Source organism: Taudactylus pleione, unplaced genomic scaffold, assembly GCF_031769625.1.
Source record: "Taudactylus pleione unplaced genomic scaffold, aTauple2 ptg000211l, whole genome shotgun sequence".
Lineage (NCBI taxonomy): Eukaryota > Metazoa > Chordata > Amphibia > Anura > Myobatrachidae > Taudactylus > Taudactylus pleione.
In genome coordinates this window covers 1041412-1055608 of record NW_028284613.1, presented here as the reverse complement: position 1 = coordinate 1055608, position 14197 = coordinate 1041412, and the positions used below count along the sequence as shown (strand labels likewise).

Below are 14197 nucleotides of genomic sequence, written 5' to 3'. Positions count from 1 at the left end.
TGAAATTAAATGTACAAAGGTGAGAGTAGATCTGTGTACAAGAGTCCAATGTGTAATCAAAGTGTTCTGTCAAGCCGTATTACCTTACCAATATAAGATAAAAACAAAAATTAGTGTTGAGAATCCACTGACAGTTGTAAGGCACATCTCGGTAATCCAAAAATGTGTTCCTGGACAGGAGTGAAGGACTTACAGTTTTTACTGGCTTGGCATAGAGGAGGGGAAAAAAAAGCATCTCATTGAAAGCGAGCACCAAAAACATAAGGGAAGAAAGGGTGCATGGATTTAGCGACCCTTAAGTCTTCATAGTAGACTATGCCCATGATAATATGCTGCTTGAAGACCAATGGGGTTTCTCTCTTGGGTTGGTGAGATGATGATTAGATAGATGCCATATCTGCTTTAATTGTAACGCAGGAATCAACACGTAATGGGATTAAGATAAGCCTTCCAGGATACATATAACAGAAGCTGCATGCTCATTCATATTACACAACTACGGTCGGGTCGATCACCAGACTTTACAGCGAAACCTTTCAGGATTCCTTCTTAGAAGGCACATTTCGGCAAACGCTGCTCACGATGCCTGAGGAACTCAGGAAGTATCTTTTATATATATTTTCCTACGGGATCCAGAAGATCTTCAGGATGAATCTTCTCCCAAAACAGAAAAAAATTAAATCATTGTTGAATAAAAAAAAAAATCTCCGACTCATCTCAAAGGTGGTTTGCTTGTAGCGAATTCACTCCCTTAAAATCGTGAAAAACTGCTTGTAAATAATCAGGCACTTTGGCACATGCTTTCTTTCACAACTTTCCATGTTTCACGCTATTTACAAAAATATATGACTGCTAGGTCCTTGAAGATTTCTTTTTTTTTTATATTTTCCCATTTTAGAAAAATACTTTATAGAAAAATAGTCCAAACAGGGCAACTTCTACCGCAATTTCAAAATACAAAATATCAACATAAAAATAAAAAGGAAAAAAAAGCCTCCAGCGATTTCCAGTGGACAATTGGCACCCAACTTGAAGGAAGATGGACTCTTGTACGCCACACAGGTTAGCCTATCATGGATACAGCCTTCCTCAAGCTATACTAACCTTTACTGCTGAGGAATGTGACGGAGAAGAATGCGAATCAATTTTACGTCGTTTTTGTTCTACATGGAAAAGAAATGGAGAAAGAGAAACGGATCAATTACAGGTTCATAACACTTTGATAAAGACTAATTAACAAGCAAACGTATTATAAAGGAAAAAATGTTCTTTACTCTTGTGTGCTATAAACATACCAAAATAAAAACACACAACTTCTCTTATACTTGATTATAAAATAAACAGTACGATATTAGGCACCCTGGTCATTTTATAATTACGTGAAGAGCAGTTGAAAGGGACAAAAAGCTACATCCACATCTATCGGGCTGTACTTACTAATCCTGTGAAATTTTTATTAGAGCTGACGAAGTGCAGCTTTGTGTTTAAATGTATAAAAATGAAAAAAGTGTCATTCAAATCTTGCGTAACATTAAAAATAGTTACAATATCCTCTTTTTAAATAGAAAAAAAGATCTACAACTTTAATTGAAAACAGCTCTTTGTATGAATGCCACATCTTTTAAGTACATTGCTTTAAGCAGTAAGACTTTTAGTTGCAGCTCAAAGATTATGCCCTAAGACCGACTCTAAATGCTGCATGTACAATCATTGATCTCTAGGATTTGCTGAAGCTGCCATCATCATGCTGAAAAATTCTAATGTGTACACAGAAACACTCCCTGGGACGGAGCCTTAGAGTTAGCTTTTAATGGTGCTAGAAAGCCTTAGGGGTATATTTACTAAAGTGCAGATTTATATAAGAGGAGTTGTTGCCCATAGCAACCAATCAGATTCTAGCTATTATCTAGAAGGTGCTATTTAAACAAGTAGAATCTGATAAGTTGCTATGAGCAACAACTCCACTTCTATAAAGCTGCACTTTAGTAACTATAGCCCTTATTCAATACATGAAACACTTTCTAAATGAGACAATGTTCCAATGATAGGTCAGTAAGCCAAAGTGAAAAACATGCTTCTAGTCTTAGGCAAAACATACCCAAATACAATCTAACCAAAATTGAATAGGAAGCTTGCCAAAAAAAAAAGATAACAAGGGTAAGTTTTACCATAACTAACTCTTTCTTCGAAGTTCATAGGGTCCACAGGGAGACATTGGGGTGTAGGTGGGACCTGGAGAACCGGACACCAACAGCAAAACTTTTCAATCCCAGGATGCTCCAGTCCTTCCCCCTATACCCCACCCACAGCCTGAGGGCAATTCAATTTTGTTAACAAGCCCAAGGCAGGAGCAGGATAGGATAGGATAGAAGGAAGACTGGTACACTGAGGAATCACACTCTCACACAGAGAAGGAAACAAGTGACATGGAGAAAAAACCCATAGAAGCTAGGAGCGTCAGGGTGGGTGCCCTGTGGACTTCGAAGAAAGAGTTAACAAAGGTAAGTTTTACCATAACTCTCCTTTACTTCTTCAGGGACCATAGGGCTCCACAAGGAGACATTGGGGATGTCCCAAAGCAGCTATTCAAGGGCAGGAACAGTCCTGAGCTGATAGGAGAACCCTACGCCCAATCCATTGAGGTATTTCCCTCCCACCGTTGCTACCCCGGGACAAAGAACTGATCGAGATCTGCAAGGTGGTGAGGTAGATTCACGGTGAGGAGGTAATTACTTTGCTTTATTTGGAAATCTGTTTATGCTATATTACAAAGTGGATCCCCGCATCACACCGGATTTTCAAAGTCATAGTGGACTATATGTATATTTCTCTTGAGGTTATCCTGCCTTGTTTTATATAAGTTTTTATATATTTAAAAACATTTTTGCCCATAATAATTAGTTTTATTACTGTTTTCAAGGTGTAATGTATACCCTACTAAATATGTAATTAAATGAATTTGTAACTTTTTATTTAGCGCTTCCTTGTGTATTTTTATTTTTTGTGTATTTAGTGTTTCCAGAACCTTTTTGGGAGTAGCACTACAGATAACAATTGGTTTATAAATATATTTTATTTGCGCCTGATTTAGATATTTAGTTATATCTGTGTTTTTTGTTTGTTATCTGGCCATCTCTTCTTGTGGAATCCATACAGGACAAAGAGAGAGTCCGATTTCCTGATGGAAGTAGTACAGTTCACATAGATCTTCAGAGCATGGACCACATTCAAAGAGGCCTCACTTGCCGAGAGGTCTGGTGAATTAAAGGCCGGAACCACGATTTCCTCATATAGGTGGAAGCGAGAAACCACCTTGGGAAGGAAGCCTGAGTGTGCCTGAAGAACAGCCCTGTCCTAATGAAATATTAAAAAGGGGGAGCGACATGTAAGCACCCCTAAATCCGATACCCTATGGGCAGATGCTATAGCCAGTAGAATCAGTTTTCGCAGTGAGCTACTTGACATCCACTGATTCCAGGGGTTCGAATGGAGGTTCCTGAAATCCCATGGAGCCATAGGAGGGACAAAGGGAGGCTGTATACGTAGAACACCTTACATGAAGGTGTGAACATCCAGTATAGTAGCAATTCTGCCCTGACACCAGATAGGCAAAGCGGAGACTTGCACTTTCAGAGATGCTAGGTGGAGGCATAGATACAATTCAGCCTGAATAAAGGCAAGAATTCGAGAAACCTTAAAGACATGCTGGTCATAGTTTCTTGGAGCACACCATTGGAAATATGTATACCAAATTTTGTGGTAAATCCTGGCTGAGGCCGGTTTACCTGCTCTGAGCATGGTCTGGACCACAGAGCTAGAGAAATCCTTAGCCATTAGGAGTGATGTCTCAAAACCCAAGCCGTTAAAGACAGATGGGCTAGGTCCGGATGTAGACATGGACCCTGAGACAACAGGTCTACTCGTAGAGGAAGTTGAAGAGCGTCTATGGAGAGCCTTTGAAGATCAGAGTACCAATGACGTCTGGGTCAAGCCAGAGCTATGAACAGGACTATGCCCCCCTCCTGTCAGAACTTTCGAAGCACTTGAAGAAGCGGGGATATTGGTGTGAAGAGATATGCCAAAGGGAAGTTCCATTTCACTAACTATACATCTATGAAGTCTGCGTCAGGGTACTTTGTTCTGGCTCCATAAATTGGAAGCTTGTTGTTGTGTCTTGTGGCTATGAGGATCCACTTCCGGAAGACCCCATTTGTCCACTCAAAGCTGAAAGACTTCTGGATGTAGAGACCATTCTCCTGCATGCACATCGTGACGGCTGAGGAAATCTGCTTCCTAAATGAGAATCCCCAGGATGAACACTGTGGAGATGGCTGGGAGTTTGCCACATTCGGCCCATGTGAGAATTCGGGACACTTCTGTCATTGCGTGCCACCTTGGTGATTTAGGTAGGTCCGGCCGTGGCGTTGTCGGCCTGTACTAGTACTGACCTGTTTTTCAGAATATTGTGAACCAGAGTGAGAGCTTTGTAGATGGCTCGAAGTTCCAGGATGTTGATTGGTAACAATGCCTCGACTAGGGACCATCAGCCCTGGAAGGAGTGCTGGCCGGTTACTGTGCCCCACCCTTGAAGGCTTGCGTCCGTGATGGAGAGCCCAGTCCAGGATCCAAAAGTGTCTACCTTTGTACAAATGGGAAGTCTGTAGCCACCAGGCTAGGGATAGGCTAACTTCTGGGGGAGGCCCATCATCAGGGATTTGAGCAAATGGGGTAGCCCGTTCCACCTGGAGAGGATCAAGTGTTGTAGGGGCCTGGAGTGAAAGTGGGCGAACTCCACCATGTCGAAGGTAGACACCATTGATCCCAAGGCCAGCATTGCAGAGTGAATTGACACTCGGCGATTGTGGAGCAGTCTGCATAGTTTGAGCTGGATTGCTGAAATCTTGTCCGCCATTAGGAAGACTCTCTGAACTCCAGAGTCCAGGAGGGCTCCCAAACGTACCATCCTTTGATAGGGTATTAGGGAAGATTTTTTCCAGTTGATCAGCCAACCGTGCATTTGAAGAAAGGCAATGGTTAACTGCAGATAGTGGTGAAGAGTCTCTGGGGAGTTTGCCAACAGCAAGAGGTCGTCCAAGTATGGGAGCAATCTGATCCCTTGACGACAAAGAGGCCGCCATAACTGCCATGATCTTGGTAAAGGGCAATTGAAAGGTCAAACGGCAGAGCCTGAAATTGGTAATGTTGCTGTAGTATAGTAAACTGGAGATATTGTTGAGAAGGCGCTATAGGTACATGTAGGTAATCGTCCTGAATGTCTAGAGAGACTGTCGTGGACTGACCCTTGGTTTTTCCTTGAGGGCTTGAAGAAGGAGAGAATGCATCTGCACACTTAATAATTGTAACTTTAGGCCCCATATGTAGTGATGGGGGTGCAGCCCAAATTCAACCAAAATTAACTGTAAATTATAAAGAGAGTGTAAGGGGTTGTATCTAGTGTAGCGTTTCCGCTAGGCTTTTTCAGCGTAGCGCCGCGTCCTGCCCTATTTCTGAAGGGCAGAAATCACCCTGCCCTCCAGCGCAGCGCCCCGCTGAAACAGCCTGCGGGTTCTGTCCTCCACCCGCGGGCCGCAGTGTCCCATGGGTGGCGAAAACGGCAGAGCAGCGGTCACTGCGACGCTTGGGGGATACCCGGCCTGTCCGTAAGTGCCGGGCACGCCCTCACGAATGTCGAAAAGGGGACGCGTCATAAAGACACGCCCCTCTCCATTGGCCTCAGCCCCTTTTCGGGCACGTGCGCAGAAGTGCCCTTGCTCTTGGTCCGGCGCCCTGCCTGCTGCCGGACCTAAAGTGTTCACCCTAGGTGGCGCACAAAGAGTATAGAATGCAATAAAATATTACTTTTATTAGTATTAAGCTAAAATTATCCCAATCCATGGGAATTGTACAGTGAAATATAGAGGTTAAAAAACTAAGGAATAAAACATACATACAGTATATGATATGTGCAAAAAGATAAGAAATAATATGAATAGACACTTATATAAAAAGCAGGATCCACTAATAGATCTTAGGTGATAAGATACTGTCCTGTAGTTAGGCAAAGTGGAAGTGTAGATGGTATATTACAAATATATACTTGGACACTAATCAACTAAAGTACTGGCTATTATTTGATTTGGAAAGTTCTGAATGTTCCAGTGAGCACTGTTGGAGCTATAATCTGGAAGTGGAAAGAACTTAATTTCACTATAAACCGGCCACGACACGGTTCTCCTTGCAAGATTTCTGACAGAGGAGTAAAAAGAATTATCTGAAGAGTTGTCCAAGAGCCAAGGACCACTTGTGGAGAGCTTCAGAAAGACCTGAAATTAGCAGATACAATGGTTACAAAGAAAACAATAAGTAATGCCATCAACCGGCATGGCCTGTATGCACGCGCAACAAGCAATACTCCATTGCTAAAGAAAAAGCATGTTGAAGCTTGTTTAAAGTTTGCTGCACAACATTTGGAAAAGCCTGTGAAATACTGGGAGAATATAGTCTGGTCAGATGAGACCAAAATTTAACTCTCTGGATGCCATAATGCACACCATTTTTGGGGGAGAAATGGTACTGCACATCACCCCAAAAACACCGTACCAACAGTGAAGCTTGGAGGTGGGAACATCATGGTGTGGGGCTGTTTTTCAGCATACGGAACTGGCATACTTCATATAATTGAAGGAAGAATAAATGGAAAAATGTAAAAGATTCTTGATAAAAATCTGCTCCCATCTACCAGAATGCTGAAGATGAAACGAGGGTGGACATTTCAGCAAGACAATGATCCCAAACACACAGCCAAGGACACTCTCAATCGGTTTCAGAGAAAGAAGATAAAGCTGCTAGAATGCCCCAGCCAATCACCTGACTTGAATCCAATTATAAATCTATGGAAAGAACTAAAGATCAGAGTTCACAGAACAGGCCCACGGTACCTTCAAGACTGTTGTGTGGAAGAATGGGCCAAATCACACCTAGGCAGGTACGAAACGCATTGGATTGACAACAAAGTGGAGGAAGAAAAGCGAACTACCAGCGGACCAAGCCGTCACGATCCCTACAGACCCTCTGATGTCATTCCTGGCCGCCGCACAGAGCTGCCGCTACCCCACTTACACATAGTGTGGTTTCCCGTGCAGTACAGGCAGAGTGAGGACACACTGCCAGCACTGGAAACCGAAGACAATTAGGTTCACTTGTTTTGGATTAATAACACCACTGCACATTTACCCGAACCTGCCTTACATGTCTTTAAAAGAGCCTAAACATAATATATGGTTTTAGTGGTGTCTATGTCTTATTATGTCTTACTTGTTTTTTGTTTGTCCCCTTTTTCTCTAAATCTGTTTTCTCCGTTTTAACAAATTTAGATCCCTTTTCTTTACTTGATTTAGCATTAGCGCTCATTTCCATTCATTATACAAAAATCACACCTGAGCAATACATGCGGCTAGTTTCTCCATACAGGAGGTGTCTTGAAGCTGTCATTACCAACAGAGGCTTTTGTATGAAGTATTAAATAAATTTCAGTAAGCGTGTTCAATACTTTTTCCCGGTGTCATTTCACATTATTACACATAACAATTTATTGACATCTATGGTTTGATTTCTTTGTATGTGTGGATTGCATGGGTTATTGCTGACATTCGGTAAACATATCATTACAATAGCCCCATTACAAATATATTTACTGAGAAAAATGTTGATGTGTTCAATACTTATTTTACCCGCTGTATGTAGAGAACCTTATATTACTGCACGTTAGAATTACCGTGCTAAACTATGCTAGCTGATTCTCAAGTGGCTCATATCTCGTCTGTAAGGGATCAATATTTTCTTTAATAACCTCCTATATCATTCATAATGATGGAATTGGTGTTTCATTGATGCAGCAATGCAATGCAAAATGTTGTTGTTATCACTGCACAATATTCCCCAGTATACCAAATGAATAGCAGTCTCAGGATAGGTTCTAGTTGCAATTGGTAACAATGTTCTCTTAATTGCTGCTACTGGCAGTATACCAAAGTTACAATATGAAAGGATATAGTATGAGTATATGTTACATTAGACAATAACTGGTTTAGTTAGTAAGAATACTGTAATATTTATTCAAGACTCAAACGTCCACATATATGTTGTCATGGGAATGGATACTATTGCACTTGAGAATAATACTGATTAGTTAAGGATTATTCTTGGTGCAGCAATTGGTGAGGGAGTGTATGTGGGAAGCTTCCTATGCTGCCACACAGTGGGTTTGCTATGCTTTATTAGTCTCCCTTAATTGGCTGATTCTCAAGTGACTTGCATCACTTCACATCGCCTAACTACAGGACAGTATCTTATATCACCTAAGATCTATTAGTGGAAGTGTCTATTCACATTATTTCTTATCTTTTTGCACAAATATATATATATTATTCCTTAGTTTTTTAACCTTTATATTTCACTGTACAATTCCCTTGAATTGGGATAATTTTAGCTTAATACTAATAAAAGTTGTATTTTATTGCATTCTATACTCTTTTTGTGCGCCCACTAGATACAACCCCTTACTCTCTCTTTATAATTTTCTTTTCCTTGAGAGTGAAAGGATGACATCCGTAGCTTTATATTATATGCAGAGGGAAGGAACGCAGCCTTGTTTGCCACCAAAGTAGTCACAATTTTATCCAATTCTGGACCAAATAGGATGTCTCCTGCATACGGCAGAGACTCTAGAGCCCGTTTTGATTCAGAATCTGCTTTCCAGGAACTTAGCCAAAGAATACATCGGGCCACTACCGAAGTGGCAGATATCCTGGAGGCCAGGAAAGCCGTATCCATATCTGCTTCACCCAAGTAGGAGGCTGCATCTCTAATGTGCGATATGTATAACAGCTGTTCCCTCGAAGCATCAGGAGAAAAAGTCTCTTCTAGGGCTTCTGCCCAACTCTCAATGGCTTTTGCCACCCGGCCGTAGCCCTAGCAGGACGAGTAATAGCTCCTGTAAGAGTATATAGATTTGTGACAAGCTTCTATATGTCTATCTGTAGTCTCCTTCAAGCAGGTTGCAGTATGAATGGGTAAGGTGGCATTTTTAACCAGACGCGTTACATGAGAATCCACTGCTGGGGGACATTTAGTACAATCAGTAGCTGGAAGAGGGTAAAGGGAACTGAACAGTTTTGGAATTTGAAACCTTTTACCGGGCATATTCCAAGCTTCACTTATGATCACAAACTCTGGTAAAACAACCTTTTGTTGCTTAAAAAGTGCGTGTTCATCCTCTATTTGTAGAATAGTTTTAACAGCTCTCACAAGAGCAGGTATATTTAATTTAGAGGATGGCTCCTCTTCTCTGGAATTAAGTCAGCGAGAGAGACAGAGAGATCTGTGTCTTCTACCTCCCCTAGATGATATCTCAGAATCAGATAACTGTGGATTGGGAAGATCTAGTACGTTTAGTAGATAAAGGCTTTTCTAAAAAAATGTCCTATCATCATGCAGCGGGGCGATCTTCCGCTGAAACCAAACTGAAAGTGCCGAAACCTGAACTCTGAGGTAGGCCAGACGGAGAGCCCGCACTAAACCAGTCTGTAAAAAAAAAAAAAAAAAAAAGCACTCGAGAGATCCTAAACACTTTAGGGTCATATCTTCTCAGTTCACACCACTGAAATGAGTGCCAAATTCTATAATAAATGCGGGCAGAGGAAGGTTTTCGTGCCCTCAACATTGTCCGTATTACAGAATCAGAAAAACCCTTTGACAGCATGGCTCTTGAGGCCTCCATCCTAAAGACAAAGACAAACTAGAAAGATTCGGGTACAAGCAGGGACCCTGTATTAACAGGTCCGGCCTTAGAGGAAGAGGCCACGGAGTGTCTATGGAGAGACACTGTAGATCGGTGAACCAATGGCGTCTGGGCCACGCAGGAGCTATCAGTATGGCTCCTGTTTTACCTTCCTGATGACCCTGGGAAGAAGAGCCAAAGGAGGAAACAGATACGCTAGTCTAAAATTCCACCTCACTGCCAGAGCTACAAATTCAGCCATTGGATCCCTGGTCCTTGACCCGTACCTGGGCTATCGTGGTGACATTGTTGGATTGTACCTGTACAGGCCTGCCCTTTAGTATTCCCCGAGCCTGCACCAGCGCTCTGAATACTGCCCTCAGTTCTAGGACATTTATAGACAGAAGACTGTCTGCCTCGTCCATCTTCCCTGAAAAGTGTGCTGTGGACTGGCATCGGTCGTGAGGAGTGCCCAATCTGGAATCGTCCACAACCACCACGACAGGGACAACCGAGCCTCTGGTGAGAGATGATCATCTGAGATTTTATTGAGTGGTACTCCCCGTTCCAGAGCAAGAGGATCAACTGCTACAATGGTCTGGAGTGAAATTGGCCATATTCCACCATGCTGAAGGTGGACACCATTGACCCCAGCACCCGCATTGCTGACTGCACAGACACCAGCCTGTTGTAAAGCAACTTGCGTATCCGCAACTGAAGGGCCGAAATCTTGTCCCCCGGCAGATATATTCTCTGCGCCAAGGAGTCCAGGCGTGCCCCTAAATGTATCATCTGCAGCACTGGAAGACGCAATTACTTCTTCCAATTTATAATCCAGCCGTGACTGTGTAGACAGGAAACTGTCAGTCCGAGATGATACTGCAACTCCTGTCAAGACTGCCCTGATAACAGGAGATCATCCAGGTATGGCAGAGTTCAGACGCCCTGGCGCCTGAGACATGCCATCATTACTGCCATAACCTTGGTAAACACCCCAGGGGCTGTTGATAAACCAAAAGGCAGTGCCTGAAACTGGAAGTGTTTCTGCCCTACAGCAAACCGCAGAACCTGCTGGTGGGATGGTGTAATTGGTATATGCAGATAAGCATCCTGGATTATCCAAGGATACCATGAAATCCCCTGGCTTCATTGCCAACACAATCAACCGCAGTGTTTCCATAAGAAACCTGGGCACCCGAATAAATGTGTTGAGCCCTCTTAGGTTCAAAATAGACCGGTAGGACCCATTTGGTTTCTGAATCAAGAATAGGTAGGAATAATAACCTTTCCGTAATGGATGCACTCGGCTCTCTGACATGGCCCCCTGCCACCGACCCCCGGCTGTCAGGAATCCGTCAAGTCCCAGTGGTCTAGTGTGAGAGGCAGTCTACCTGGCTCCTCACTACAGTGCCTGCCGAAAGACGTACAGTTTGTACCACTGATTGCGACTGGCCGGCCAGTGAGGAATAGAGCCAGAATGATGGCATGTAGCTCGAGGCCATTGAACAGCCGAGACGACGTGGACGGTGACCCAAGGCCCTGGAGTCGAAAAGCAAATTCACAGAACCTTAGCCCAGGAGACTCACGGCCGTGGTCACAATGAGCCAATCCCGAAGGACCAAGGATGGGACCTGGAGAAGAAAACTGAAAACTCTCCAATAATGGACTAATAACGGGTGCAGTCTGGCAGAACGGGAACCAAGACGAGAGGGATGTCGAGCAAATCATTCAAATTTGGAGAATTATCCACTGGGACTCCAGTGAGGAGAACCTGGACCAGTGAGTGGTACCCCAAGTGGAGACCAACATGCCCAACAACCGAATGTTCCACAAGATCGACGGACAAAGCACCGACCGAGCCTTTGACCAAGGTTGGCACAGTCCGTTCCCTGCCCGCTTTAAGAAAAACACAGCTGGAGAGAGGTGTCAGAAGCCACCCCCAGAACTGAAGATGCAGACAAGGAAACCAGGGAGACTGCCAAGTCGGGATACAGCACTGATCTGAAGGTACGTGAAACAAGCGACCTAGGAAAGTCCGTAACTGAAGCCAAGGCATCCTTCACAAACAGAACCTCTGAAGAGGGCCGAATTGTGATACGTTCTGTGCGAACTATGGCCCTGATTCAAAGCCGGACGCACTGACAGAGCGCTCGCTCTGAATCAGGGCCGTCCCTGCTCTTTTTTGGAGTGGCCTCCTGGCCGTTCGCATAGCTGCGGGTGACCACCCACATCTATAGCGAGCGGCCAAAATGATGGTCGCGATGGTCTTCGGGCTTGCGACGAGACCCTGCGGTAGACTCGCGAGCGGGTCTGAATCAGGCCCTATGTGCGGCAACACCAACCCCATTGTGTTGCAAACACACAGAGCCGGGACTCTACCGAACGGCAGGGCCCGGAATAGACAGGGGACACAGTCAAATACTCACTGAAGTCTAATAAACTGCCCAAAACGGAACCTGAAGACACACGTCCCAGACGTCTAGCGAGGATTTGTTGGCCTCCACAATGGATCCCTGATCGGAGGGGATTCATGCAAACTGTACTACCCACCCCCTGGTGCCAAAGGCACGAGGAGACCAGAAAGCAGTTTGGCATTCGAAATAGGAAGGAGATAGAAGCCCAGTTTCTGTACCTGCGGCTGAACTGAAGCAAAACCATGCCAGGTGAGAGGAGTGGAATGATAGCACGGCCCAATGCCACTGCGTTCGCCGCCTTCGTAGGCAACAGCAATGTGAAAAAAACAAAAAATCCACGTCTTGGTGGTAGACCTCTTATGTCCCAGACGGAACAAGAGCGAAAGATGTCAAGCAGCCAGCTGTCTGAAGACATCACTCAACGGTCACTGAACTGGAGCAACCACCCCACCAGTTGCAAGCGAACTGGGGAGGGAGAGGGAGAGAGAGAGACTTTGTTAGGCCCCAGTCAGCCTTGGAGCAGTGTCCCCAGAATGGAGAGGTGTTATGAACAACAGCCCCCAGAAAACGAGCCCCTGCTGGTGAAGACTCGGTTTGTGTCAGACTGACCTTCCAAGGACTTACCACCTAGAAGGAGGAGCGAAAACTTGGAGACTCGGACCCCGCAGTTAGGACAGCCACTGACAGAAAAAAGCTTTTCAGACCGGTGGAGATTATCCAGTTGTGGCCCACAGAGGACGTCCTTACCAAAGAGAAGATACTGTAAAGAACACTCTGTTAATGAATGTGTATTCGAAGCACAGGGCCAAATGACCCTCAAGCCAAACCGGCCTTAGCTGACCTGGAAGCTACCTGTGCCCAGTCTTGCCTGGCCTCCCACACAGAGCATGCCGCTAATGACCTGCCAATCCGGCAGGGAATCTCAGGGAGAAACACTGTGAAGCCCCTAGATGCATTCATCAGCAAAAGTGACCATAGCACATGCTACCCATGTCACACAGCTCGCCAGGTCTGGATAATTACCCTATCAAAACAGACCGGAAACAACCCTTAAAATGTCTAGCCAACGAATCCATACCAAACGCTGAGCCCTGCACAGGAAGGGCGTGTGGCGATCTAAACAGCTACCACAGCAACTACCGTGGGAGGTGCTTTCACTTGAACACCAAATTCGCTGGATGCGAGGAACGGAGCCCTCTGAATCCGGCGTCTCGTAAGTCTCCCTGAGGAGACCAGACAGGTTTGCCAAAGGGAAAGTAGTGACTTTCCGTCACCCCTGCTTGTACAGACCTACAGCTACTGCTGGGGAATCCCTATGTAAACCTCCTAGACAGTGGCAGCAGTGAATCGAAAAGGACAGGAGGTCCTCATCCTTTGGGACAGTGCTAACCTCGCAAGGTCCTGAGCATGCAAAATGTCTAATGGGGCCCTGGAAGGAGGAAGACGCCTTCAAGACCGCCTTCTACCTGCGCATCTTACAGCAGAGGATTCCTGAAAAAGCGCGCCAGGAAATCAAAACGCAGCACGGTGCCAGAGCGGGACATACCTTGGCTGGGAACTTAACCAAGCCTGAGGGAATAACTAAGCCTGAAATTGGTCTCCATGTGAAGAGTCACCAGCTTCACTAAGGCGTACACCAACCTACTGAGAGCGCCCAGGCTGGTCCCCCCATGGTGGATTCAGCATCTCAGATGCTTGCGCATCACCGGGTCCTATACACACACACACGCCCCCGAGCGCAACGTCTACCCTGTGCATGGGAGAAACATCACTCAGAATACAACAAAATCCTTGCATACAAACTCCACACAGTTAGGGCTGTAGCGGGAACTGAACCCATGACCAGTGTGGTGAGGCAACAAAGATTGATTACACCGTCTGTCATCAGAGCCACCCCCGTGCCTGAACGGGTTTGGCATAGTCAGTCGTAGTCCCCACTGACGCGTCAGTAGAGAAGGAAGAAATCCATCATAGGATTAACAAAACCTGTGACTGTCACATGTAG

General features: G+C 44.9%; 1 protein-coding gene across 1 annotated transcript in view; it reads right to left on the bottom strand.

Moving 5' to 3' along the window:
• The window catches only part of THOC2 (THO complex subunit 2), a 178251-nt gene that overhangs the window by 49305 nt on the left and 114749 nt on the right, over positions 1-14197 (bottom strand). The window contains exon 32 of the mRNA XM_088478197.1: positions 1105-1163. Coding sequence (XP_088334323.1) covers positions 1105-1163 — 59 coding nt within the window. The remainder of the gene's footprint in view (positions 1-1104; positions 1164-14197) is intronic.